This window comes from Chelonoidis abingdonii, chromosome 4, assembly GCF_003597395.2.
Source record: "Chelonoidis abingdonii isolate Lonesome George chromosome 4, CheloAbing_2.0, whole genome shotgun sequence".
NCBI classification, from domain to species: domain Eukaryota; kingdom Metazoa; phylum Chordata; order Testudines; family Testudinidae; genus Chelonoidis; species Chelonoidis abingdonii.
The window spans coordinates 94,842,596-94,870,275 of record NC_133772.1 but is presented as its reverse complement, the minus strand read 5'-3'; the positions used below and the strand labels follow the sequence as shown (position 1 = coordinate 94,870,275).

The following is a 27,680-nucleotide window of genomic DNA, read 5'->3' as shown; positions in this document are numbered from 1 at the left end:
AGGTAGAAGAGGAGATGTTTGCTCAGGTTCTGTGATATAAGCAAACAAGTCTTGTCTATTGCTGTAGTTTTAATTCAAAGATCAAAAAAGGAATATTAACATTCATGATGATACTTGAGTGAAATAGTGTTATTGTCTATGTGTCTCTTTGAAGGTTGTGGTAACCTGTATCTGAACTGTTTAATGAATAAATTACTCTATGCAAATTGCCAGGATGTTTGGGAGAAGGAGTTAAACCTATTGGTTTTCTTAGGCCAAAAGGCTGCTGGAAATGTATAAGAAGCCTGGGACATGATCCTGCTTCATCTCAGATCTCCTTTGGGTTTCAAGAAGGGGAAACCTTAAGCCGCAAGGATTGAGATCCCCAGTCATTGACTGGAACCACCCTGAATATGGAAATTGGACTATAACCTATGGACTATTTCTAAAAGGACTTTTGGCAACTACAAGCTCACCTCTACTATGTATCTGAACCTCAAGAATTGAATTCAAGTCTGTATGTATATTGATCCTTTAAACCAACACTCACTCTCTTTTCTTTTTAAATAAATTTTAGCTTAGTTAATAAGAATTGGCTGTAGTGTGTATTTTGGGTGAGATCTAAGTTATAATTGAACCTGGGTATGTGGCTGATCCTTTGGGATTGGAAGAACCTTTTCTTTCATATGATGAAGTAAGATTATTCAGGAATCATCATCGTATCTGACAGGTGTGTCTGGACGGAGGCCTGAGGCTGGGTACTTTAAGGGAACTGCTTTGTTTGGACTTCTAAGTAACCAGTGAGGTACTGTAGAAGCTATTTTGTGCTGGTTAGTAAATCTAAGTATTGGAATAACCAGCAGCGTTTGGGGTTCATCTGCCCCGTTTTGTTTGCAGTTCACCCTGATTGAGTGACCTCAGCTGGCTCCCACAGCACCGTCACAACACCTCACTGTGTTTTGGAGATGGGGTTCATCTGTTGGACAGCGGTTGCAGGGTCTTTTTCTCAAATGTTTGTGTTTTGTTTTGTTTTTTTTAACAGAAATGCTGTCTGTAATTTCTCTTGCTAACTCTGCCATATCTCCATCCTCCAACTACAGTGGAATGCAACCAGGAACACTTATAGTTGTCCTTTCCTCCAGGGACTGCAGGAATTGGGTTATAAGAGGGAGGAAAGTAACAGCAATATAAATGTTTGTTTACCATGGAGTGAAGACTTCAGGGAGATGCATTTCCTGCTTGCTGTGGGGACCCTGGGTACAGTAGTGGGGAGGGGCCAAGTTGGACAGGGGAACACAGTGAATGGGTCAGGACATGGCTGGAGAAGTTTGCTGAAGCAGAGCTGGTAGGGCACAACTGGTGTATGAGAGAAAAAGGGGAGACAACCTTAATTCTGCGTTTTATGGTTTTCAGAAGTTTTAGTTTTGCTCAGTTCAGTGCTCTGAAAGGGGATTACATACCACCAAACAGCCTTCACTGTGCAATTAACATTGTTTTTTGCCATTTAATATATATTTTTGCTCCAGATCCCTGAGTGGCCCTCTCAAGGATTGAGCTCACAACCCTGGGTTTATCAGGTCGATGCTCAAACCACTGAGCTATCCCTCCTTTTGTAAAGCTTTTCCTAAAAATTCATAGTAGAAATGTCATCTGTGAAATTTCTCTCTCCTCTTCCTACATATTGGTTGTGGGGGAAATTCTTCTTGTTTGCGCATTTTTGTTTGGTTTACTGGTATCCCGTTTTTAAACATTCTCTCTCTCTCTCTCTCCCCCCCCCCTTGCCATATGTGGGCTCCATCATTGTAGTGTCTTAGCTCTCACTGCACCCCTGTGAGGTAGGCAAGTGCTGTGATCCCCATTTTACAGAAGGGGAACTGAGGCACAAACAGACTGACTCACCCAGGTATGCCCAGAAAGCTATGGCAGAGCAAGAAACTGAACCTGCATCTCCCAAGTCCCTGGCCAGAACCCCATTATCAGAACATTATATAGAGGTATTTCTGTAGACGTAGCTTGACTTGAAAACACTCTCTCAGGCTACTATGTAATGCCACGATGCATTATAGCATAAACATAACAAAATGCTGATTTGTTCTCTTTCCCCACCCCACTCCCCACAAAAAAAAATGGCACTAGAGAAGTAGTGACCTGATTCTGTAGTCATAGGGAGTACTTTCAGGAACAGCTGTTTTCAGGATAGGCTCCAGGTAGTTTTCTTTGTGGCTAAGGAGGAGGTGGTTAGTCCTCCACTATTTATGACTGTGTTACCAAAAATAACAGTGCTGAAGCATCTATCCATAATTAAAAAGATAAACATTTTTAGCTGCTACATATACAATACATAGCTTATACCTCTAGAGGCAAAGTAGAACTTTACATCTTTCTTTGCATCTGTGCATGCCAAATTTATATTCAATATTTTTTTTCCTTTTCTCATTCCTCAAAGAAGCTTTTTGAGATGTTGGTGTGAAACGAACTTCCCATCCTCTCTATTGCTTACTTCAATTCTTTTTAAAATATTTAATAACAATAAAAGCAATACTATTATTAGTGTTTTTAAAAAATCACAAAAATAATCTACAATTAACACACACAATTTTTTATTCCCACTGTTATTGTTTGCCCATTTGAATTGGAGTATTTTAAACTACTAAAAGCCTGCATTAAAATGCAAAATACATTTCTCCTCAAAAATCTTATCTGTTTTCTTAGGTAATGGTACATCATTTCTTACAGTATTCTGTGTCATGTTTAATTGTACTACGTCCTGATCCTGCAAAGGCGTGTGCATGTGTTGTTGAAGGCAATGGACTGCTCACAGTGGGAAAAGTTAAGCACATGTACAAATCTCTGTAAGAACAGGCTTTAAGTAACTGGAAATGTTAAAGGTGATCAATGTAATTTTGCATATTCATGCATACGGTACCTGAGAATGAAAAATTCTTTGAGTGCTTGCTCATATCAATTCCAGTTAGGTGTGTGTGCACCACGTGTACAGTCATCGGAAAGTTTTTTCTCTAGCAGCACCCATCGAGTCGGCTGTTGGAGCCCCCTAGAATGGTGCCTTCATGGCGCTCACTATATGACCCTGCCAACCAAACGCCTCCTCAGTTCCTTCTTACTGTCAGTGACGGTTGTTGGAACTGTGGCGTCTTGCTTTGCAAGTTCTCCATGTTTCCCTAGCTTCTATTTGGATTGTTTGTACTTTGTACTTCTTAGTTAGTTCTTAGTTATTACAGTTAGTGGTGAGTTAGATATTGGACTGGGGGGGTTACCTTCCATCCCAACTATGTTCTCTCTGAGGGACTTACATGCGTAAGTCCCAGGAGTTCAAGCCCTGCAAGTCCTGCAACAAGCCCATGCCAATGGGTGACCCCCACAACACTTGTTTAAAGTGTCTGAGGGAAGCACACCAAGATTTGTAAAGGGTTCCGCCCCAGAATGAAAAAGGAGCGAGACTTTCACCTCAAGCAGCTCCTTATGGAGGTAGCACTCAGATCACAACCTACATTGGCGCAGCAAGACCCAGCACCGAGCTCATTGGTGCGCAGTGTCCCAGCAGCGGTGGTAGAAGGAGCACTGCAGAAAGACTGACAGAGACCAGTGGCACTGCCACTTCCCGGTGCTGAAACCGGCAGGATTGACCCAGCACTGGTCCCATTCCCCAGCGCAGAAGTGGCACCAGAAGCAAGGGAGAAGTGGATTTCCGACTCAGAGATCCACCCCTTTGGAGCCGGCCAATGGGGCACGTCCTAGAGACCAGTGCCATTGGACTCCCGGGGCCAAGTCATTGAGGAGGTGAAATTGCCATCGACCCCAGACACCTTTGAGGCCATGAGGAACCTCATTGCCATGACTGCGCTGCAGTCCCTGGCACTTTGTGCCAAGCTTCTGGCTCTGCAATATCTAGAGGCAAACTGGCAATGCTCCATCCCTCGGTACTGCTGATGGAATCATGACACCAATTGGAGTCCTGTCACTGATTGGAGTCCTGGCACCACTCACTATTTTGGCATCGGTCATAATTGCGGCACCGCTCCAGGTTGCACCAGCACTCCTGCTTGTGATGCTGATCCTCGTGTTGGTCCCCGTCGTGCAGCAGGTCCTACTCCCAGCACCGGTCATTCTGGCACCAATCAGCAACCTCACACAGATCCCGCTCATGGCACCACTCCAGATTGCAGCACTGCTCCCCAGCATCGCGACACCACTCCCCAGTGTGGTGCCACCCACCAGTCCAGCTCTGCTCAGCGCTGCCCTGGACATCACTGTCCTGGTCCCCATCTTCAGACTCAGAAACAGTGTCTGGATATTTGGAGCAGGGCCAGCATTGGTTGGTCCATGGAAAGCCTGAGGTGGGGTCAGAGCCATAGCCTGCACAGTGGCAGGGGACCAGTGCAGTGGCTGTTTTGGACCCCATGGGTCTACCACCAGGCCCAGGGCACCCAATCTAAAGGTTCCCATTTGGCGATCTCTGAAATGTGAGTGCTGGAGGCTTCCGCCAGTTGCCCCACCTTTAGGGGTGCTGAGGAGGTACCGTTTGCTTGCCCTCCCCTGGAAGCAACCCCAGTTTCTGAGCCTGATCCAGATGTGGCTGACCCAGTCAGAGAGGCAGGACAGGAGACCCCTGGAAACCAAGAAGGTCAGGAGGACCCTGTTCCACCATTAGCCTCCTTGTCTTCCTCCCCAGATGAGGCGGTTGCAGGCACCTCCGTCTCCGGACCGCCCCCCATAAACAGCTGCACCCACCAGGACCTCCTTTGCAGGGTGGCGTGAAATATGGGCGTGGAGGTGGTGGAGTCGGAGGACCCAATGGTCAACATCCTGGCCCCAGAAGGGCCATTGAGGGTGGCTCTACCCCTCATCAAGACCATACAGGCCAATGCTAAGACCATTTGGCAGACCCCAGCCTCCATCCCTCCCACCACAAAGGGTGTGGAGAGGAAGTATTTCATCCTATCTAATGGATACGAATACCTTTTCACACATCCGCAGCATTGCTTGGTGGTAGTGGCTGCAGTAAATGAGAAGGAGAGGCAGGGACACCTTCCCCATATTTTATTGGGGGGGTTGGAACTCAGGTTTGTCAACTGGCAGGCAATTCTGAGTAGATACAGCTTCAACTCTTGGAACTCAGTGCTCAAGTTTAAGGAGCTAGTGCCTACTGAGTCCAGGGAGGAGTTTGGAGTGATAGCGGAGAAGGGCAAGGCAGTGGCACTGACCTCTATACAGGTCTCACTGGATGCTGCGGACTCAGTGGCATGCACCTTGTCCTCCAGTGTCGTCATGAGGCGTAGCTCATGGCTGCAAGCCTCAGGACTCCCGCTCGAGGTTCAACAGACTGTACAGGGCCTGCCTTTTGATGGGGTAGGTCTGTTTGCAGAGCAGACTGACTCTAGGCTGCATAGTCTAAAGGACTCAAGGGCTACCATGAAATGCTTAGGTATGCACATCCTGGTAACGCAACATAAACATTTCAAGCCGCAGCAGCAACGGCAACACTTCTATCCTCCTCAGCCGAGGCAGGATTTTTATAGGAGAAGGGGTAGGAATGGCAGACAAAAGTCTTCCAGTCCCCCATCCAGGAAGGGGGAGGGCCAAAATAAACCATCATTGGGTTCCAACAGGCCTTTTGAAGGTGTGCCTGAGGATGGCACACCATCCTCACTTCTGGATCCTTCACTGTCTTTTTTGAATCGTGTCCCACGTATACCATGCTTGGTCCCAAATAACTTCGGATCACTGGGTCCTCTGCACAATGGAACTGGGATACTCTCTCCATTTCTGCTCCTGCCCTCCCTCCCACCCCTCTTCAGGGACCCTTCTCACGAGCAACTCCTTATCCAGGAGGTGCAAGTGCTCCTTGTCATGGGAGCAGTGGAAGAGGTCCTTCAGGAGCTCAGGGGCAAGGGATTCTACTCCCAATGTTTCTAATCCCCAAGGCTAAAGGGTGTCTCAGACCCATTCTAGATCTGCAAGGACTCAAGTTCATGGTAAAGTTGAACTTCGCATTGTCTCCCTGGGCATCATTAGTCCCTCCCTGGAGACTGGTATGCCACCCTCAACATGAAAGACACGTACTTCCATATAGCTATTCAACCTGCACAAAGACGATTCCTAAGCTTTGTGTTTGACCACAAGCATTATCAATTCACGGTCAATCCATTCGGCCTCTCAACACCCCCCCCCCCGCCCCCCGAGTGTTCACCAAGTGCATGTCGATCATGGCCACTTTCCTCCATCGGAAGCGTGTGCAAGTATACCCATACCTCGAAGACTGGCTGCTCAGGGGCCATACCAGGGGGCAGGTGGAGTCTCAAATCAGCTTGGTCAGATCCACATTTGAGAGACTGGGTCTCCTCCTAAACTTGAGGAAGTCAACCTTGGAACCGACCCAAAGAATAGAATTCATTAGGGTGGTGTTGAACTGGGTTCAGGCAAGAGCACTTTTGCCAGAGCCCCGTTTCCAAGCCATCACAGACATCATTCAGGGCCTCAGGCAATACCCAGCTACTACAGCAAGGGGTCACCTGAGTCTCCTTGACTACATGGCAGCCTGCATTTACATGACCTGGCATGCCAGACTGATGCTCAGGCCTTTACAGGCCTGGCTCACTTCAGCCTACTGCCTGATATGCAACAGCTTGAATTCAGTGGTCACGGTGCCAGAGCAGGTGCTCGAGTCCCTTCAGTGGTGGCTCAATCCTTGGAGACTGTGCGAAGGAGTCCCCTTCAGCAGACCTCAGACTTCCTTGTGCCTAGTAATGGACACGTCATCTCTGGGATGGGGTGCACATTTGTTAGACCTCCAAATGCAGGGCCTCTGGTCGCAGGATGAGCTCTCCCTGCATGTCAACATCAAGGAGCTGAGTGCAGTGCGACTAACATGCCAGACCTTTCAGGTCCAACTGCAAGGTTGGTGTGTAGCAGTTCTGAAGGGCACCACTGCCATGTTTTACATCAAGAAGCAGGGTGAAGCCTGGTCCTCTCCCCTATGCCAGGAAGCCCTCGGCTGTGGGAGTTCTACATAGCCCATTCCATTCACCTGGAAGCATCCTATCTGCTAGGAGTTCAGAACGCACTGGCGGACCATCTCAGCAGGTCCTTCCACAATCATGGGTGGTCCATCAGGCTGGATGTCATACACCTTGTCTTCCAAAGATGGGGGTTTCCACAGGTCATCCTGTTTGCCACCCAGAACAACAGGAAGTGTCCGGTGTTCTGCTCCTTCCAGAGATGGGATCAATCATGGACTCATTCGTGCTACCCTGGGGAGGCCACCTGCTCTACACTTTTTCCCTCATTCCCTCTCATGCACAAGGTCCTACTCAAGGTCCGCAGGGATGGGGCAGAGATCATTTTAGTAGTACCAGTGTGGCCTCGATAACATTGGTACACCACACTCCTAGAACTGTCAGTGGACACCCTGGTCACGTTGCCTCGCCTCCCTGACCTAATCACTCAGGACCATGGTCGCCTTCGTCACCCCGACCTGCAGTCCCTCCACCTCACGGCTTGGAAGCTTCATGGCTGAACCCCATGGAGGTTCTGTGCTCAGAACAAGTAAGGGAGGTCCTACTTGGCAGCAGGAAGCCCTCCACTAGAGCCACATATCTGGCAAAGTGGAAGCGATTTACTGGTTGGTGTGACCAGCGTCATATACCCTCTCTCCAGGCACTTCTCATCTTAGATTACCTTCTGCACCTGAAACGGCAAGGCCTGGCAGCGTCCTCCATAAAGGTACACCTTGCTGCTATCTCGACCTTCCACCTAGGAGCATCTGGTCGCTCCATCTTCACCAGCCCTGTGGTTGATCAGTTCCTCAAGGGTCTGGAACACATACGTTTGCAGATCAGACAGCCTTTCCCCGCATGGGATCTTAACCTGGTCCTCTCCAGGCTAATGGGGCCCCCATTTGAACTGCAGGAAGGTAGACTTTCTGGTCGCCATTACATCAGCAAGGAGGGTGTCTGAGTTAAAGGCCCTTACCACAGACCCCCCTCATATGGTTTTCCACAGGGATAAGGTGCAACTCAGACCTCACCCGGCCTTTCTTCCTAAGGTTGTGTCACACTTCCACACTAGTGAGGATATTTTCCTGCCTGTTTTTTACCCTAAGCCTCATGCCAGTAGCCATGAGCAGAGGCTGCGCTCCCTCGATGTTCGGCAAGCACTAGCTTTCTACATTGAACACACTAAGCCGTTCAGGATATTGAACCAGTTGTTCATAGCGCTGGCAGACCAGATGAAAGGACTCCCAGTCTCATCTCAGAAAATATCTTCCTGCATCATGTCATGCATCCACATGTGCTATGAGCTGGCCAAAATACCAGCCCCGGCTCCTGCTGCACACTCCACAAGGGCCTAGGCCTCATCAGTGGCATTCCTGGCCTAGGTCCTGATACCAGAAATCTGCCGGGCAGCAACTTTCACCTCTCATTACGCCATCATCCGGCATGCCAGAGACGATGCAGTTTTCAGCAGAGGGGTGCTTCAATCAGCGATTCCATAACACCGATCCCACTGCCTAGATAAGGCTTGGGAGTCACTAATTGAAATCGATATGAATCTCATAACCATTGTTCTTTGAGATGTGTTACTTATATCCATTCCAAGCACACTGACTTTCTCCTCTGTCGGAGTAACCGGCAAGAAGGAACTGAGGAGGCGCCGGGTCAGCAGAGTCATGTATTGAGTGCCATGAAGGCGCCACTTCAGGGGTCTCCATAGCGGACCCACCAGGTGCTGCTAGGGGAAAAACTTTCCGACGGCTGTGCATGCGGCGCACGCACACCTAATTGGAATGGATATGAGCAACACCTCTCGAAGAACAACAGTTATGAGAAGGTTAGTAACTGTTTTTTATATCTTTATACTAATACTCATAGTTTTAAAAAATAATTTAAAGGAATATGTTGCTTTAAATACTCTACATCTATTTAAATTTTTTCTAAAGTAATTAAAGGTCAGCTAAGGAATACTACAAGTATTGTCATAAATCATATAATACACTAAAGCTATCAAAAGTTTTTCAGATAGGATGCTGTATATTTGTAAATTAGAAACATGTTATCACTTCCTAAGGCTGCTTCTACTTTTCATGGTTGACTATTAAAAACACTTCTCTGTACTTATCAGTGTAATAATAATAAATTACTGGGTTGTGCTTCCAATATCTTATGTGTGTCTTCAGGACTTCAGCACTACAGTGCCAAAGGTTAATCCTTCTGAATTTGTGCTAACAGCCTACAGTAAACTTAGAAAATAGTACCCCTAACAAAATGTCAGATAAGCTATCTGGGTTACTGCTTCACACACATACTGACTTACTTAGCAGCTGTGTTCACTCATATATATCTCTCTCTCATTTAAAGCTTTGTGGAAGGAGTCAAATTACAACAACCCAGGATACTTTGTAAGCAAGAAAAGATACTTGTTTACAGCACTGAAGCATAAGCTACCACCAGTTAATGCCTCTGGAGTATTTATAGAGATAGTTAAGATGCCATGTATTGAAATAATTATTCAGGATTTATAAATTCAGTTTAATCATTTAGATACACATTATTATTATTTTTTATATTCTCTTACAACTTGTGTTTAATGTAAGTTTAATGGTCCCATGTAATGTAAGTTGTCTTCTAAAAGTAGCCTGATTATTTTTGTGGTCAGTAGATTGGATTTTTAATTGTCTTGTTACAGATGTATTTCTTCAGTGTAGTCAAATGTTAAAATTATGTGACAATACTAGAATATAATAGAATAAAATATTGGAATAAAACTGTGTGATTAGTACTAGAATATTTTGGTCACTGAACTGCAGTTTATATTGTGAAAGCAGCAGAGAATCCTGTGGCACCTTATAGACTAACAGAGGTTTTGGAGCGTGAGCTTTCGTGGGTGAATACCCACTTCGTCAGAGATGATTAGAAGTTAGAAAAGCCCTTGTGTCACACTTGTAAAAGATTACTATGTAGACATGATAAATTCCTTCAGATGAATTCTTATTTATGTCATCAATGACAACAGTGAAGAATTACACCTCTACCTCAATATAATGCGACCCGATATAACACAAATTCGGATATAACGCAGTAAAGCAGCGCTCCATGGCGGTGAGGCTGCACACTCTGGCAGATCAAAGCAAGTTCAATATAACGCCGTTTCACCTATAATGCAATAAGATTTTTTGGCTCCCAAGGACAGCGTTATATCGGGGTAGAGGTATACATGTAATACAGGAAGAATTTCTCTGTTACATAAATGAAAACATGAAATCAGTAAGGACATGTTGTAGGGGAGCAGTGGTATACCAGTCTGGGACTTTGCAAAATGTTTGGGAGTTTTGTAATTTTTCTGATTTTACTTTTGTGTCATTTTAAAATCCATAAATGCAAATAATTAAAATCAGTAAGAGCAGCTTGTGGGGAAACCATGGAGGATAACGGGGATTCTAGTGGATCACAAATTGAATAAGAGTTAGCAATGTGATACAGTTGTGAAAAAGGCTAATATTCTGGGATGTATTAACAGGATAGAGAGGTATGTATCCAGCTCTCCTCAGCACAGGTGAGGCCTCAGCTGGAATACTGTGTCGTATTCTAGTCATCACACTTTAGGAACGATATGGACAAATTGGAGAGAGTCAAGAGGAGAGCAACGCAAATTATAAAAGGTTTAGAAAACCTGACCTATGAAGAAAGGTTAAAAAAATTGCTCATGTTTAGTGCCGAGAAAAGACTATGGGGAGATCAGGGCCAGTGCTTCCATTTAGGCGACCGCAGGATTTGGAAGGTCGGCATGCTGCTCCGGTGGACCTGCCGCAGGTGTCCCTGCGGAGGGTCCACTGGTCCCGCGGCTCCGGTGGACCTGCCGCAGGCACGGGTCCACCGGAGCCGCGGGACCAGCGGATCCTCCGCAGGGACACCTGCGGCAGGTCCACTGGAGCCGCGGGACCAGTGAGCGGCAGAGTGCCCCCCGCGGTGTGCCGCCGTGCTTGGGGTGGTGAAATGGCTAGAGCCAGCCCTGCGCCTAGGGCGCCAAAAACTGTGGCGCCGCTCCTGGGGGAGATCTGATAAGAATCTTCAGATGTGTCAAGAGCTGTTATAAATAGTACAGTGACAACCTATAGTTGTTCTCCATGTCCACAGAAGGCAAGGCAAGGCAAGAACTAATGGGCATAATCTGCAGCAAGGGAGATTTAGATTAAATATTAGTAAATACTTTCCAACTTTAAAGTTCTGTAATAGGCCTCCAAGGGAGGTTGTGGAATCCCCGTCATTGGAAGTTTTTAAAAACAGGTTGGAGAAACACCTGTCAGGGATAGTCTCGGTTTACGTGGTCCTGCCTTAGTTCAAGTGGCTGGGCTAGGGGACCTCTGGAGGTCCCTTCCAGCCCTACATTCCTATTACTGTATTACATTAGGGGTGCGGGGGCTGGGCTACTGTCCTGAAATTCTGTTGCAGGGAGCTGCCTTTCTAAACTTTCATGTGGGAACCCAAATGCTGTTGAGGGGTGGGGAGCTCCACCTCCATGCAAAATGCTATTTAGTGTTGATATAGTAAAAATATCCTGCTTGTTTATTACAGTCCCACTTCTAACACACAAACTGGAGCAGTTGCTCTCCTTATATGCCATCCCATAGAATGAGAGTGCACTTTTAGAGTGCATGGGCAGGATGATGGCAGAATGCTGAGGGAGGGCAGCAGCAAGTGCCAAGATGTGTACATACCAATCTCTCTTGTTCTGTAAAAAATTAGCATATCCGAATAAGTGATAAAACAAGAGAATTACATATGTATTATGAAAATGATTTTTAGATGTCACTAGTAACTTAATTCAGGGGAAATGAAACTTTTAAAATATGTTTTTCAAGCTAACTCTGTCCTTTTAAACCTCTTTACTGTTACATTTAAGACGTGTTATATGCTAAAAATGGGATGTAGTATGCAGACAGGAACATGGTCTTGTGTACCCGCCTTTTTGTTCATGCTATGTTGACATAACCAAATCTGTGGGTTACCAGCAAAAATTAAACTTACTCTCATCCCTTCATAAAACATTTCTTAAGCAAGCCAATTGGGGTGCCTGCTTTTATCTGATCCTTCAGAATGCTACTGGTTTACGTAAACTGCAGCAAATTCTGCTTTGCACTGATTAAAGAGTTGGTATCATTTTCAACTTTGTGTAAACCTATAAATTCCTTTCATTCATTCATTCTCTCTGTCACACACACACACACGCGCACACACACGGCAGTTAGTCTTCTTTTTTCATGAAAGAAAACTTGCAGTTTGCTGGTTCTATAGAAAGTGAGCTGGTTTGCGGGAGAGAATGCTTCGTTAATATCAGCAGCAGCAAATACATATTCTGTGCCTTTTCTTGCTTGGAGGTAAAGGGGAATGTGTCCATGAGTATGACAGGTAGAGAAACAACAAGCACTTCTTGTTGCTCTTCTGTTGATCCTCTTGCTTCTGGCTTAGATTCACCAAATGCATGCAGAGGAGACTCAGCCTCAGCCCTCCAATCTCAGCTCTGTGATATGGACTCTGGTCTGTCAGCGGACTCCTAGATTCTTCTCCCAGCCAAGAGGCAGGAGGGAAGAATGCGTTCTATACATCCTTGTCCATGATGACAAAGAATTGCCTTGTGTTGGCAGTGACACACAGGGATGCATGCAACATACCACTTTTGTCAGACCAACCTAGTAGGGAGCACTGTCTGACCTTGCCAGTGACATCTAACCAAGCTACAGTTTATCTAGCTATTTGCCCACAAGAGAGAAATAATATCATTTAATTGCTTCATATCTGCTTTCTCTGTTCTTGATCAAGTACCATTTCACAGTGTCTCTTCAGGACACTGTGTTTGTTGAATGGGGCATTGTATGCAAATATAGCTATGACTATCATGGTGTACATCAAGTTTGCACATAACCTAACTTCCACCTCCTACTTTAATGAAAGCCTCTCATAATTTAGATCCTCCTTTGTGGTCTAGCTTAGAGGCTCAGTTTAAAAGAACTAAATATGATAAAGCCTTTCTCATTGATATAATGATTTATTATTTAAATGTTTTTTGTACATTGAGTAAATATAACAATTCATAATTATTACAGTTACATACATTGTTTAAATAAACATTAATAGTTACAACAATCACATAAGCCTCATATTCAATCTGTAAAATGCTTTCGTAGAATTATAGAAATGTAGGGCTGGTAGGGACCTTAAAAGGTCATTAGGTTCATCCTCCTGCACTGAGGCAGGACCAAGTAAACCTAGACAATCTGTAACTGGTATTTGTCCAGCTTCTTCTTAAAACGCCCCCAATCATGGGAATTCACAGTTTCCCTTGGAAGCCTATTCTAGAACTTAACTAGATTTTTTTCCCCTAATATCCAATCTGCATCTCCCTTGCTGAGGATTAAGTCCATTACTACTTGTCCTACCTTCTGTGGATATGGTGAACAATTGATCACCATCCTCTTTATAACAGCCCTTAACATATTTGAAGACTTATCAGGGCCCTCCATCAGTCTTCTTTTTTCAACACTAAAAAGTGCCCATTTTTCAATCTTTTCTCATAGTCATGTGGCTATGGGTGAAGAAAATACTTTTTTTCATTGTAAATAAAGGCCAAATTTTGGTCTCTTTTTCATTCCTTTTTGTAAAGCTTTACTATTTTCAAATTCTGTGTATTTCACTGAATAGCTTTGGGAACACAGAGCCAACATATAGTGGGTGGAAAACCAGAAGTCTATATAATAGACTTGGAGATCTTTTTACTGCTTTGTTGTAGCATCTCTGATTCTAGAACATTATCAAAATGTAGGTTTGTGTACTATGCTTACTGGAATAATGCTACTGTTAGTTGTATTTCCTTACCTGCTGTTTTCTTCAGTGCAGATAAACCATTGCTAATGAAGCATACTACATTTAAACTGGGAAGCTTGATGAAAGGAATAGATAGATCAGTGATCAGCAAAGCTCTTTGCGTATAAGTCTCTGTGTACTGGTAATTAGACTAGAAATCTCACTGAAGCAGACTTTTCAAAATCTCCAGAACGTGTTAGTTCAACCAGATCAGAAATCCCAGAGTTTTTTCAGTTTTTCACAAATATTAATATTATACTTGTCATATTCTGACTGGACTCCTGAAAAGAGTACGAGGAGAGACAGGTATTTTAATAATTGACATTAAAACCTTATTAAAGAACAGTGAAGATAAAATCTAATCATAGTTTGATATTCAAATATCTAATATTCTCAGGTATTATGGATAACACCTGTATGTGTATATTCAGCAGCTCCAGATGTTGTATGCCAGTCTGTCAGATATACTAGCTTGCAAGACTGCATCTGTCTATGGCTGAACAGCTTCTTAGGTCTCTCTTTTGTGCCTTAAGGCTAGCCCATACAAATTACCAGTGGTGCAAAGTTGTGGGGTTTTTGTTTGGTTGTTGGAGTTTTTTTGGGGTAGAACAGCTCGTTTGCAGATTGTTCTACCTGATAATAAAGAATTTGCTTATTACAGGATAATAGATAAATTGGTGAATTCAGAAATAAACCAATTTTAAGTTAATGTAAAAAAAATATTTCTCCCTCCCACCTCAATTATTTATAATGTACATAGAGGCCATTTAAGTCTCATAGCTGACTTTCTGGAGATTAGTCAACTTGAATACCAAAGATAATTTTCCAAGGATACACTTACCCTATAAGATTATTAGTGATTTAAAAAAAACAATGTCTTTGGCGTGTACTATAGCATGTACCCGTACTCTATCTTTTATTTCAAATGTTTTCCTTCCTCAGCAGAGCTGGGCAAATTGCTTGGAGCAAAGAGTTTTTGATAAACATAGTCCCCCTTTTCCCTTTGTGAATTATCTACAAACAGGTTTTTGTTTTGTGTCACAGATTTGTTTATTATTCCCTGATATGTTTCAGCAAAAAAATGTACACTGTAGATTGTATGTGGAAAAAATCACAAGCATATGCTTTACTGTTTTTTTCTCTTGTTTTGTTTTTTTAGCTACTCATTCTGTGTAATTGCTTACCTATGTCATATAGTAGTGTGTCTGTTTCCTTATTGGATGACCTAAACTTTATGAAGAAAGGATGATTTCCTTTATCTTTCAGTGAATTATCTTTGAGCTACTGTAATTCTAATCTGTTGTGTGAACAATAAAGAAGAGATTTTTAAAATAGCCATGAGAGAGGACTTTTGGTGTAAACACTCTTGGGAATATTTATCCATGTTAGCACTTGCAACAGTTTTGCTATCCATGAACATTCTTGTAAATAAATGCTTGTTTACTGGAATCTTTGCAAATAATAAAAGAAAGGCAGTCCCCAAATACCAACAAAGCACTTGCTTTTATTTGTATGAATGGTCATGAACACATTTTTGCTGTATTTGCTCAGCTCTAGTCTTAATGCTTTTAATCTTCATACCTCTCTATAAATTTATTGACTTACTAATAAATCAGCACAACAGTGCTGTGAGGTAGGTGATATTAATTTTATCGTTCAGGTGGGTAACCTAATGAAGTGGTATTAATTGTGTTGCCTAAAAGCACACAGAGAATTCATATAAGAATTGAGATTAGAGCTCATAGTGTTAGACCGGCAGTGGGCCACATATTTAAAGGGAGTTGCGTCCCTAAATACCTTTAAAAATCTGGAGTATGGCTCTTGTTCTGTAAAACATACTATATTTTAATAAAAGTTTATAATTACCCATAACAGTATGAGCTGAAAATGCATGGTATCTCTGAAGCAGCACAGGAAACTCTCTAGCATTCATTCAAAGGATAAATTAAAAGGAGAGCCATAACTTATTTTTTTCCACACCGCTCAGCTAAAAACTTACTATAAACAAGCAGAGACCACTCTGCATAGTGAGAGAGAATAGTTGCCTTATTGTTTACATGGAGTTGTTTTCAGACCTTTAACTTTGCAAAACTAGCATGTGGCAATTTATGAGATGGAAGCTGGTCACATATACAGACAATTTTAAAAAAATGAGGGGTGGGGAATTAACTCCCTGCAGGAATAAAATAATGTCTGTTATATAAAAGGGATCTTAAATTAAACTATTATCATATGTGCCAGGGTCAACACATCTTTTTGTTGATTGCTTTTAAAAAATCTTTTTTCTGGTTCATGAATTCCTTCTCCATCTTAGAACATGCCAGACAGTAGAGCATCTCCTTGTGATTCTGTTGGAATTACGCTGGTGTGAGATCAGAATCTGATCATATTCCTCAAACAGAAATCATATTGTGCTATCAGATAATGAAAGGGGCTTATAACAGGTTCACTGTCACAAACCTTTTTGAGAAGGCAGAAATATATTGATAATACTTTTAGGTATAAAGAAAAAAATTGATAATTGCTAAGGCTGATATTGACAAACTATTGCTGCTCTCTGATAGTCTTTCAGTGGCATGTGTGCAATTACTTGACAGTTCTAATCTAGCCCCTAATGACCAGGTGTTCACATTAGAAAAATCACCATTGCAATTAGCATTATTTTTAGGGCTGTCAGTTAATTGCAGTTAACTCACGTGATTAACTCAAAAAAATTAGTCGCACTGTTAAACAATAGAATACCAGTTGAAATGTATTAAATATTTTTGAATGTTTTTCTACGTTTTCAAATATATTGATTTCAATTATAACACAGAATACAAAGTGTACACTGCTCACTTTATATTATTTTGAATACAAATATTTGCACTGTAAAATGATAAAATAGTATATTTAGTTCACCTCATTCAAGTACTATAGTGCAATCTCTTTATCATGAAAATGCAACTTACAAATGTAGTTTTTTTATTACATAACTACGCTCAAAAACAAAACAATGTAAAACTTTTGGGCCTACAAGTCCACTTAGTCCTACTCCTTTTTCAGCCAATTGCTAAGACAAACAAGTTTGTTTACATTTATGGGAGATAATGCTGCCCTGTTCCTATTTACAGTGTCACCAGAACGTGAGAACAGGCATTTGCATGACACTTTTGTAGCCAGCATTGCAAGATATTTACGTGCCACATATGCTAAACATTCTTATCCCCCGTTCTAGAGAACATGTTTCCATGCTGATGATGCTCGTTAAAAAAAAATAATACATTAATTAAATTTATTACTGAACTCCTTGGGGGAGAATTGTATGTCTCCTGCTCTGTTTTACTCACATTCTGCCACATTTCATGTTACAGTAGTCTCAGATGATGACTCAGCATATGTTGTTCATTTTAAGAACACACTTTTGCTGCAGATTTGACAAAATACAAAGAAGGTACCAATGTGAGATTTCTAAAGATAGCTGCAGCACTCGACCCACGGTTTAAGAATCTGAAGTCCCATCCAAAATCTGAGAGGGATGAGGTGTGGAGCATGCTTTTAGAAGTCTTAAAAGAGCAACACTGATGCGGAAACTACAGAACCCGAAGCACCAAAAAAAGAAAATCAACCTTCAGCTGGTGGCATCTGACCAGATTATGAAAATGAACATGCGTCGATCCGCACTGCGTTGGATTGTTAGCGAGCAGAACCTGTCATCAACATGGACGCATATCCTCTGGAATTGTGGACAAAGCATGAAAAGACATGAATCTTTAGCACGTCTGGCATGTAAATATCTTGCGATGCTGGCTGCAACAGTGCCGTGTGAACCACCTGTTCTCACTTTCAGGTGATATTGTGAACAAGGAGCAGGCAGCATTATCTCCTGCAAATGTAAAAAATCTTGTTTGTCTGAGAGATTGGTTGAACAAGAAATAGGACTGAGTGGACTTGTAGGCTCTAACGTTTTACATTGTTTTATTTTTGAATGCAGTTATTTTTTGTACATAACTCTATATTTGTAAGTTCAACTTTCATGATAGAGATTGCACTACAGTACTTGTATTAGGTGAATTGAAAAATACTACTGGTATTTCTTTCGTTCTTTACAGTGCAAATATTTGTAATAAAAATAAATATAAAGTGAGCACTGTATACTTTGTATTCTGTGTTGTAATTGAAATCAATATATTTGAAAATGTAGAAAACATCCAAAATATTTAAATTAATAGCATTCTATTATTGTTCAACAGTGTGATTAATTGTGATTGATTTTTCTAATCGTTTGACAGCCCTAATATTTTTTTTTAATCCCAGCGGGGAAATGAAGGATGAATTGGCATGACGCTTAAATATACCTTGTTACCAGTAAGGATGTTATTGTTATCCATGTTATTGTGATAAGGCAGCATGTGGAAATTTCACTGCTGCCCCCATTGTATCAGTTTAGTAACTAAGCAGAGGGCTTCATTCTTCATTGCTACCAACCTGTCACTTTTCATGAGCACTAATTTTCTTAAAAGTACTAAAATTAAATTCTGAATAGGGAATTTGATTTAAAAAAAATAAAATCTTTATATGACATATTGGGAAATTAGTCTGCCTATGCTGTCTTATTATGTTGTGAATGCTTCATCATCCACTGTTAGTCATTTGAGGTTTCAAACTAATAAGTACTTTAATGCTTTGGCAGGGTTTCTTTACAATTGTTGCAGTAGTTATTCATGTTTTACATAATTTGTTTGTTATTTCAGCTACTTTGAAGGAACTCATATCCCAGACTATGGTGCGCTGGGCTCAAGAAGACCAGATCCAAGATCCAGAATTAGTCCGGATTATGTTCAACCTACTTCGTAGGCAATATGACAGCATCGGTGAGCTACTGCAGGCTCTGAGGAAGGCCTACACTATTAGTGCTGCTTCTGTGCAGGATACAATCAATTTACTGGCAGCACTAGGCCAGATTCGCTCCCTTCTCAGTGTCAGAATGGGAAAAGAAGAGGAATTGCTTATGATTAATGGATTAGGGTATGGAATTAACATCATTTTCTTTTTAAGTTATGAGTAAGGGTTTGGTAATGGGATGCAGAGCCTTTCATTTCTAGGTCACTGGCTCTAGTCTGACCCAGGTAGTATCTGAATGTCATTGCTGGTTTTAGTTGGCTCCTCGGCTGCCAATCTGAATGTATAGGCCAAAACTACCAAGGATATTATAAAGACGGAACTTGGTTTTCATATCAAAAACAGCCCCTCTGGATCAGGGTTGCAGTTAATAAAAGTATTAGTGAGATGCTGTGCTGAAGCTTTGGCTGCTGATCCCCCATATTTTACCAGCTTTGTGGATAAGTAAAGGATTCATATCTCCATTGGTGTCAATCCGGTACCTTTCATGAACTCTAAATTGACTTCACTTTATTTTATTTTCATTTTATTAAGTTTAAGTGAAAAGTCATTGCTCAAGAAAGACTGTCTGATGTCTTTGTAAGAGGCAAGCCTTCCTTAGATATTAGGTTGAAACCCAAAACACCATCTCAGTAATAATGACTGACTATATTTGAATTGGAAGACTAGGTAGTATTGGCAGTGAACCCTTTATAAGGTTATGTTTTTGAGAGACCGACCTGGAGCATCCCCTAACAAAATGAATACATGTCTAATCCACCTCCATTATCTTAAGTAGTTGATTTTGGTTGGTCCCCCCAGTGGCCACTTTAGACATATTTCATTGTAGCCTGGGCCTGTTGTTTTAGTCCTACATGCATGTGGCTTACTGTGTGTGCATACAGGTCACATACATTTTAAGTAGGAATGAAATAAGAATATTACAGATTTTAAAAATTAGAGAGTCAATTGAATGAAAATATTTTATTGAGAGAAAGAAAGCAAGATGATTGTCCTAAGGTTTCTGAATAGTATCTTCCAAGATTCTTCATTAGGCAAGAATTGATACAAGCTGAACATGGTGTTTATTTCCCTTACAACAGATGTAAAGTTTTCCTTTAGCTTCTGGTTATTTATTTTTAATATTTTATTCTGCAGATAAATTGCCCTTTCTGTTGTTGCATTTAGCAATTCAGTATATGGTACATAGCAGATTACTGTAAGACGGTGGTTCCCAATTTGGCCCTGATCCTGCACCATTAAAGTCTATAGAAGCTTTGCCATTGATTTCAAAGATCCTGGATCAAGCATTTTGGAAACTGAGGTTACCAGTAGCCCTTTTGGGGCAAGGTGGATCATTTCCTGCTCCTTTCCCCAATCTTCCATGTTCCTCTAAAGGAGGGGTTTTTTACTGTTTTTTTTTCTAAAATGCCAGCAATATCCAATGGGCCATTGCATCTCCTCTAGCACCAGGAAAACTACTGTCCTATAAAGGGTCGTGAGAGCTAGGATATGTATGAAGAGGACTCAAAGTAAAAATGTTAAAATATCCCCGCTTAAGGCGGCTGTACAAAATGCATTCCAAATGTACTGCACTCCTGTAGCATCTTCCCTTGAAGTACCTCAAAGTGTTACAAACATTAATGATAGAAACTTCAGAAACAGAGGTAGGTAAGAACTGTCACTTCCATTGTACAAACAGGGAAACTGAGGAATGGGGCAGAAGCAAGAATAGAACCACAATTCATTACTCACAATCATGTGCTTTGACCATTATACAATGTGTCCTTTCTTCAAGGAGACCAGAAGTAAAAATTGTTTAAAGCAGTGTTTCAAGTTGAATCGGCATATTAGATGCATAATATTTCATATCAAATTAAAGAAAAATGGTGCCAAATAAATAAATGATTAATGTTTAAGTGTCAAGCGTTTCCACTATTGTGATAAAAACTCAGAACTGAAATGATCATTTTGTAATGACTCTTGAAATATGAATAATGCTGTCCATTAAAAAACACATTCTGTATTTCTGAAATATCTGTTTTGATAATTTAAATGAAAATATGATTTTTTTAAAAAATGCATTATTGATTTTTCCCCCGATTTAGGGATATAATGAACAACAAGGTATTTTATCAGCATCCTAACTTAATGAGAATCCTTGGTATGCATGAGACAGTTATGGAAGTGATGGTAAATGTGCTTGGAGGAGATAAATCTCAGGTAAATTCCCAAGTATTTTATCATTAGTTTTATCTCTTGAACGTCAGTAAAAACCTATTAAGATATGTAATAGGAAGCAGTCTCAGGGAAAGAAGGATGCTGTTTATGGGCTATGCACACCTGTATTATTTATCTAAGTGGGATGACATCAGATATGAATTAATGTTAAGAATTGAAAGTAATTCTTTGTGATAATATAAGAAAGCTGACTATCATTATAGAAGATGATCTATTAGGTTTGATATGAGAAACTATATCATAGTGTACAATCCTCTTTTCATATAGTTCCATCTTTAGGAATAATGCATTCTGAGTGCTTGAAGGAGGTTTGTTACTATGTAAAGCTAATTTTTGTATGTATGTATAACTGGATGTCCTTGTAGACTAAGTAGCCTCACACAGGATAAAGCATAAAACATATACAACTGGTAAAGAGCTGCATTGCCAACACTGAAAGCAGCTGCATGATGGGGTTAATTAATCAGTCTTAATTTTGAATTTCCAAATTCCATCTATTTGTAGGATTGTGTCTCTGCCATAATATTATTGTAATGCAGTGTTGTCTTGGTTTTTTTAATTTTGTGGTAGCAAATATTTCACTCAAGCCTATGGTGTATATGTATAAACACATAAGCAATGTGGTCTAGGGAATAGAGCACTGGATGGGGACTCAGAAGACCTGTATTCTATTCCCAGCTCTGCTGGGTGACCTTGAGGAAGGCACTTCCCCTCCCTGTGCATCAGTTTCCCCATCTATAAAATTAAAGACATTAGATTTATAAAATAGAGGGTCTCCTTTTCTGCTCACAAATTATCTCCAAGTATTTGTAACTATTGACAAGTCTGTTCTGCAAACAGTGCACTTCTAATGTAAATACTCAAATTCTTGCTAAGATTTTTAGGCATTTTTTTGTGAACGTTCTTGAAAATAAAAATTTTCTGCTTAAATATATGCAGAGAAAAGGAGTCTTGAGTACTAATGAAGTAAATTTGCAGGTTTTATTCTCAGGATATTTGCATTTCTAAATTTTTGTTTGTTTTAGTCACCTAACACTAGTCAGGACCTTACCTTTGCTTCCTATCAGAAAGGCAGCACCTCCAATAGCACAAAGCCCTCTAGTCACACTTTTGAGGTATTGATTAATTTAATTGGGAACGAGGAAAAATAGAAAAAAGAGAGAGAGAGGGAGGTATGGCCCACATAGACCTTTGTTAAAGAGAATGTCAATCCAGTGATTTATTTCTGTGGTTCTCAACCTTTCCAGACTACTATACTCCTTTCAGGAGTCTGCTTTGTCTTGCATACCCCAAGTTTCACCTCACTTAAAAACTACTTGCTTACAAAATCAGACATAAAAAGACAAAAGTGTCACAGCACACTATTACTGAAAAATTGCTTATTTTCTCATTTTGCCATATAATTATAAAATAAATCAATTGGAATAGAAATATTGTGATACTTGAGCCTGTTTTTCACCTGTGAGCCTTGTCTGAAGCCTAAGCCCCAGGTGGAAGGGCTGAAGCATGTAACTTAGCTTTGCGGGACCCCCTGTGGCTGGGGCCTGTGGCAGTTGCCCTGCTTCCCACCTCCTAATGCTGACTCTGCACTTGTGATCCCCCTAAACCTGTCCTGTGATCCCACTGTGAGCTGCAAACCCCACATTGAGAAACACTGATTTAGACTGAGTACTCCCTGGAAGACCTCTGCGTACCCCTGGTTGAGAACCACTGATTTACTGTAGCTCTGAATCAAATAAAAGCATAGTGGTAGCCCAAGTATATTTTCAATATTTTGCTTAGCAGGTAGGCTGTCATTGTAAGAAACCTAAAATGATGTATGTCACTGTATGGAATACGTAATATAAATTATGAAAAGATATAAAGAAAATTGAGGGAAAACAAAATAGTTGTTAAAAGGTGATCAAAGACTTCACAGCTGAAGGCTTCACTTACACTGATGTCCACCACAATTGTTAATGGATGTAGTGAGAACTTTGAGCAAACTAATTGTTTTTTTATTTTACCTTTTATAAAAAGAAAGGGAAAAAGTCAAAATCTAAGGCCCAGGAGTGCAAGACCTGTGGTTTTTAAGTGTGTTAAAAATAAAGATCAGTGAGAAATATAATCCCTACATCTTTGAAACGAGGAAGGAGAATGCAGAAATCATTCATCGATTCAGGAGCCCTAGAGGGAGGGGATATGTCACAGATAAGGACCTCCATGTATTGTGGGAGACAAGGTGGGTGAGGTAATATCTTTTTTTGGACCAACTTCTGTTGGTCTCTCTCACCAACTGAAGTCGGTCCAATAAAATATATTACCTCACCCACCTTGTCTCACTAATATCCTAGGACCAACAGAGCTAGCACTGCACTTCATACATGTGTTTTGGGAGTAATGCTCTACTAGCTTGAGGCAATGAGTAAAATGTGCCATCTTAATAAACTACAAGTCTCAGACTACTGTTAAAACATTGATTTTGTCAGTGCTAACAAGTTCAGTGGGAGGACTTTGGGAGGTAAGCCATGACATTTATTAGATAGTGCAGTATGTTGGCTTCTGTCTGATCTTTGCTGGACTCAGAGTTTGCCAAAACACAGCTAGTTTTTGGATGTCATTGCTAGTGGCTGAGATAGATACAATTTTGAATAACACCCAGTCAGCTTTGGCAGTAGTTGCCCAGTTATCTACCCATTAATTATGTAAATATGTTTACACCACCTCTGTTGGAAACCATATTTGACATTTGGAGGCTCCCCCCCCCCACACACCTTATGGCATCTGAAACAGAGAAGTAGAAACATGACCATCCTTTATTTTTCACTAGTCCATCTGTATGACAAAACTCATTCTACCCGTTTTGGAAACCAAGCCTGTGGAGGGGCACATTTCCTGGCTTTATAGATGTAAATCATACAAACATAGGACCTGATTCTGATCTCATGCTGGTTTTACAAAAGTGAGAGGAGAATCAAGGTCCGAGAATGCTCAAAAGATTACATGTTAATGGATTCCAATGTGCATGCATTGCAAAATATATAGTATTCAAGATGGTGGGGCAAATCTTCAGTAGGTGCATGAAGTCAATGGAACTATGACCATTTGCGGCAGCAGCAATACAGCCCCTGTGGAACTGCCAGTATGTTAAAAGAATTTGTTTTAACTGCCAGTACCACAGAATATGTCGTAGACATAACTTTAGGAGACTAACTGATCAGTGTGGTATTTTTCTGCCTGCCCCCTGAAAAATATAACTGTTTGCTTAGTATAACAGCTGTAGAAGATCAATGTATTAAGCTGAAAGAGGGAAAGAAGCTAATGGTTTCTGGTATTGATCAGACTTGCCCTGTAAGTTGGATGAAGCTGAGTCTTACTGTTCTCATGCTTTTACTACCAGATGTGTTAGTACTTCAGAGTTTTCACCTCGGTAATTACAGTATATGCATAATACACCTGAGATTTTCATGTGGCTTTGATCCAGAATGATTTATTTGTTCTTTAACACAGTCTTGATGCCAATAGGAAAAATTTCATTGGGGACAGAAAAGCAAGTTTTTCCCAGGAAAATATTTTGGACCATTTTTATAATAATGTTTTTTATTTTATTTTTCAGTAACAAAGTAACAGTTCCTCACCTGCAGAACTATTTTTCATTTTCACAGATGTAAACCCCCAAAATATTAAATGTCATCATGAACATTAAAAAAAACAACCAAAATTATATTTTATGTATTGCTTCATAAGTAGTGGGAATTTTTTACAGTTCTGTCATCCAATGAATAAAAGGCAGGCTTATTGAAAAGAATCGCCACATTTTTTAGGAATATGCACATTGGTTATTATACAAACCCGTGAATTTTCTAGTTCCAGTGCTTACAATCAGTACTGTGTTCTCTGTTATGCTGTTATTACTTCTGAATATTATTGACTTGGTCCAAGCCCATTCTTTACCTGAACTATGAACAACAGGTGGCATTGAAGCAGCACTGCTGCCTACATAGATATTAGCAGCAATGTTGTCATTTTGTCAGGAGTAAATGCAGCCACAACAAATAAAATAAAAGTTGAACTAATTAATATATATATTATATTGCGCCCTGAAAAGGAATGAATTCCAGTGATGCCTCAGTCTCCAGCTGAGAGTGTCCTGCTGCTGGTCCTTAAAAGTTCAGACAGGGGAGGGAAATGTCTGCAAGAACCTCAGGTCTGACCTAGAGATGCGCAATCTAGAAGAACTCAGCTTGATTTTCAGATCTCAGTTTGAGTTTGCAGCAATGGCAGTTAGAAAAACATCTTGTTACTTCTAAACTTAATTTGACCTGAAATCATCTCTACACAAAAATCTTGAAACTTCATAATGTCTTGGTTATCTTGGAGACTGCTTCACTGCAGTAGTCTGAATGCATTTATTTGCCATTTTAAAGCCTAAATTCATATCTTGTTATAATTTAGGATCTTAAGTGGTATGTTTATTTAAAAGTATTGCAGTTAGGGTGACCAGACAGCAGGTGTGAAAAATCGGGACAGGGAGTTGGGGGTAGTAGGAGCCTATATAAGAAAAAGACCCCAAAATTGGGACATCTGGTCACCCTAATTGCAGTGAATCTTTAAAAGTTTCCATATTGTGACTCACAAAACTTGAAACTGTTCACTATGAAATATATTTAAGAAACTTTTTTTGTGCTGATTTATAAATGGAAAGTTGTATTGTTTTATTAATAGCTCCACATAGTGGGAGATGCCTAATGACAGTTTTGCAAGGATAGAGGTATTGACCCCAATTTTCTAGACAAAGTCCAATTTGTTTAATTGTTTAAGTCTGCTTAATACCCTTGTTAACTGAATTGGAGAACTTATGCTTCATTTCTCCTCCATTTAGAAGCAAAAAAATCTTGTGTAGTGCAGAATGGTTGCTGCTTTGCACCTAGGGTTGTGAACTATCTAATTGCACAAACTCCCATCCTCTTCCCCGACCTTTCCCCAATGCCCCACCTGCACTCACTCTAGCTCCCCTCCCTCTATTGCTCACTCTCCCCCACCCTCACTCACTTTCACCGAGCTGGGGCAGGGGGTTGGGATTCAGGAGGGGGTGTGGGGTCTGTGCTGGGGGTGGGGCCAAGGGGTTCAGAGTGTGGGAGGGGGCTCTGGGCTAAGTCTGGTGGCTTCAGGAGGGATTTTGAGTGCAGGAGGGGGCTCAGGCCTGGGGTAGGGGGGTTGGGGTGCAAGAGGGATGGAGTGTGGGGTGCAGGTTCTGGGAGGGAATTTTGGTGCAGGAGAGGGTTCGGGGTGCAGGCTCTGGCTGGGTGGCACTTATCTCCGATGGCTCCTGGAAGCAGCAGCATGTCTGGCAGTGGCTCCTAGGCTCCCGGCTGGCCAGATGGCTCTGCATGATTTCCCTGCTTGCAGGCACTGCCCCTGCAGCTCCCATTGGCCGCAGTTCCCTGTTCCTGGCCAGTGAGAGCTGCAGAGTCGGTATTTGGGATGGGGGCAGCGTGCGGAGATCCCCTGGCCATGCCTCTGCCTAGGAGCTGCTGCTGGACATGTGCTGCTTCCGTAAGCAAATGGCGGAACTAAGGCAGGTAGGGAGCCTGCTTTAGCTCCAGCTGTGCCGCTGGACTTTTAGTGGCCTAAAATCCTCCATATTGATTTCAGTAGCCTCCAGGAGATTGAGCCCAATTCCAGGAGACACCCAGACAAATGGGGAGCATTGGCAACCCTATTTGCACCCTGGAAGTGGCTGCATAATGAATGAGCATATATTTGTGTTGGATACAAAATTATGTAGAAGAACATTTTTAAGGTTGTAAAGTCAAATGCTCAAAAGTCAGGAAATGGCAGAATTAAGATGGCTTGTGCAACCTGAATTTCTCCCTCTTGTGCGTAAGCATTGTGATACAGCCATTAATTACCTGATCACATATTATATTTTTCCTCTATACTGCTGCCTCTTTCTGTGCACATAGAAGACCTGCCCTAGAGATAAATCCGGGTTGCATAATAAATAATGCTATCTGCAGCATACCTGTTTTATTTGTGTAGTGAATGAGTCAGGGGACTGCAGGAAGAGAAAAGATGGTCTTATGGTTAAGGCAGTTGAAAGCTGTCCTGGAGAACTGAATTATATCCCTGCCTCTTCTACAGAGCAGCTATGCGATATTAGTCATGTCACTAAAAACTTGTCTCAGATTTTCTTATTTTCTGGGTGCCTGGCTTGAGACCCTGAGGTCTGATTTGCAGAAGTGTTGAGCATTTAATCAGGTGATACTATCCCCATCAACCTCTTCGCCACCACACATTGCTTTCCCCAGTCCAGGTAGGAGGAGGGGGCAGAAACTCTAAAACCCTGACTGAGGAAGGGGTTAGCACTTTGGGGGAAGTAGTGGCAGCATGGTAAGTCAAGGGCAACGGGAAACTGGATGCAGGGAGAGAACCTCAGGAAACTGTGTATAGAGTAGGGTTGCCAGTTTTGATTGGCTGTATTCCTGGACATTCCATCATGACATAATCTTTAACTAAATATTAATCTTTAACGCCCGGAGACTCCAAGACAATCTGGAGGGTTGGTATACAGCAGGCTGCAGTACAAGTCAGAGGACCACGGGCGGAACAGAGAGTGACTGCTGGACATTGCAGCTGGGAGCAGGTCTGTGCAGGAGTGGGTTGGAAGTCAGTGCAGTGGAACTCCATTAAGAGACATACTACTAACCATTGTAGCCTAGACACCTGTAAACTCCTCTCTGCTTT

General features: G+C 41.6%; 1 protein-coding gene across 1 annotated transcript in view; it reads left to right on the top strand.

Moving 5' to 3' along the window:
* Positions 1–27,680, top strand: part of RYR3 (ryanodine receptor 3) — a 663,207-nt gene that overhangs the window by 375,681 nt on the left and 259,846 nt on the right. Inside the window, 2 exon segments of the mRNA XM_075065483.1 lie at positions 18,587–18,860; positions 20,822–20,936. Coding sequence (XP_074921584.1) covers positions 18,587–18,860; positions 20,822–20,936 — 389 coding nt within the window.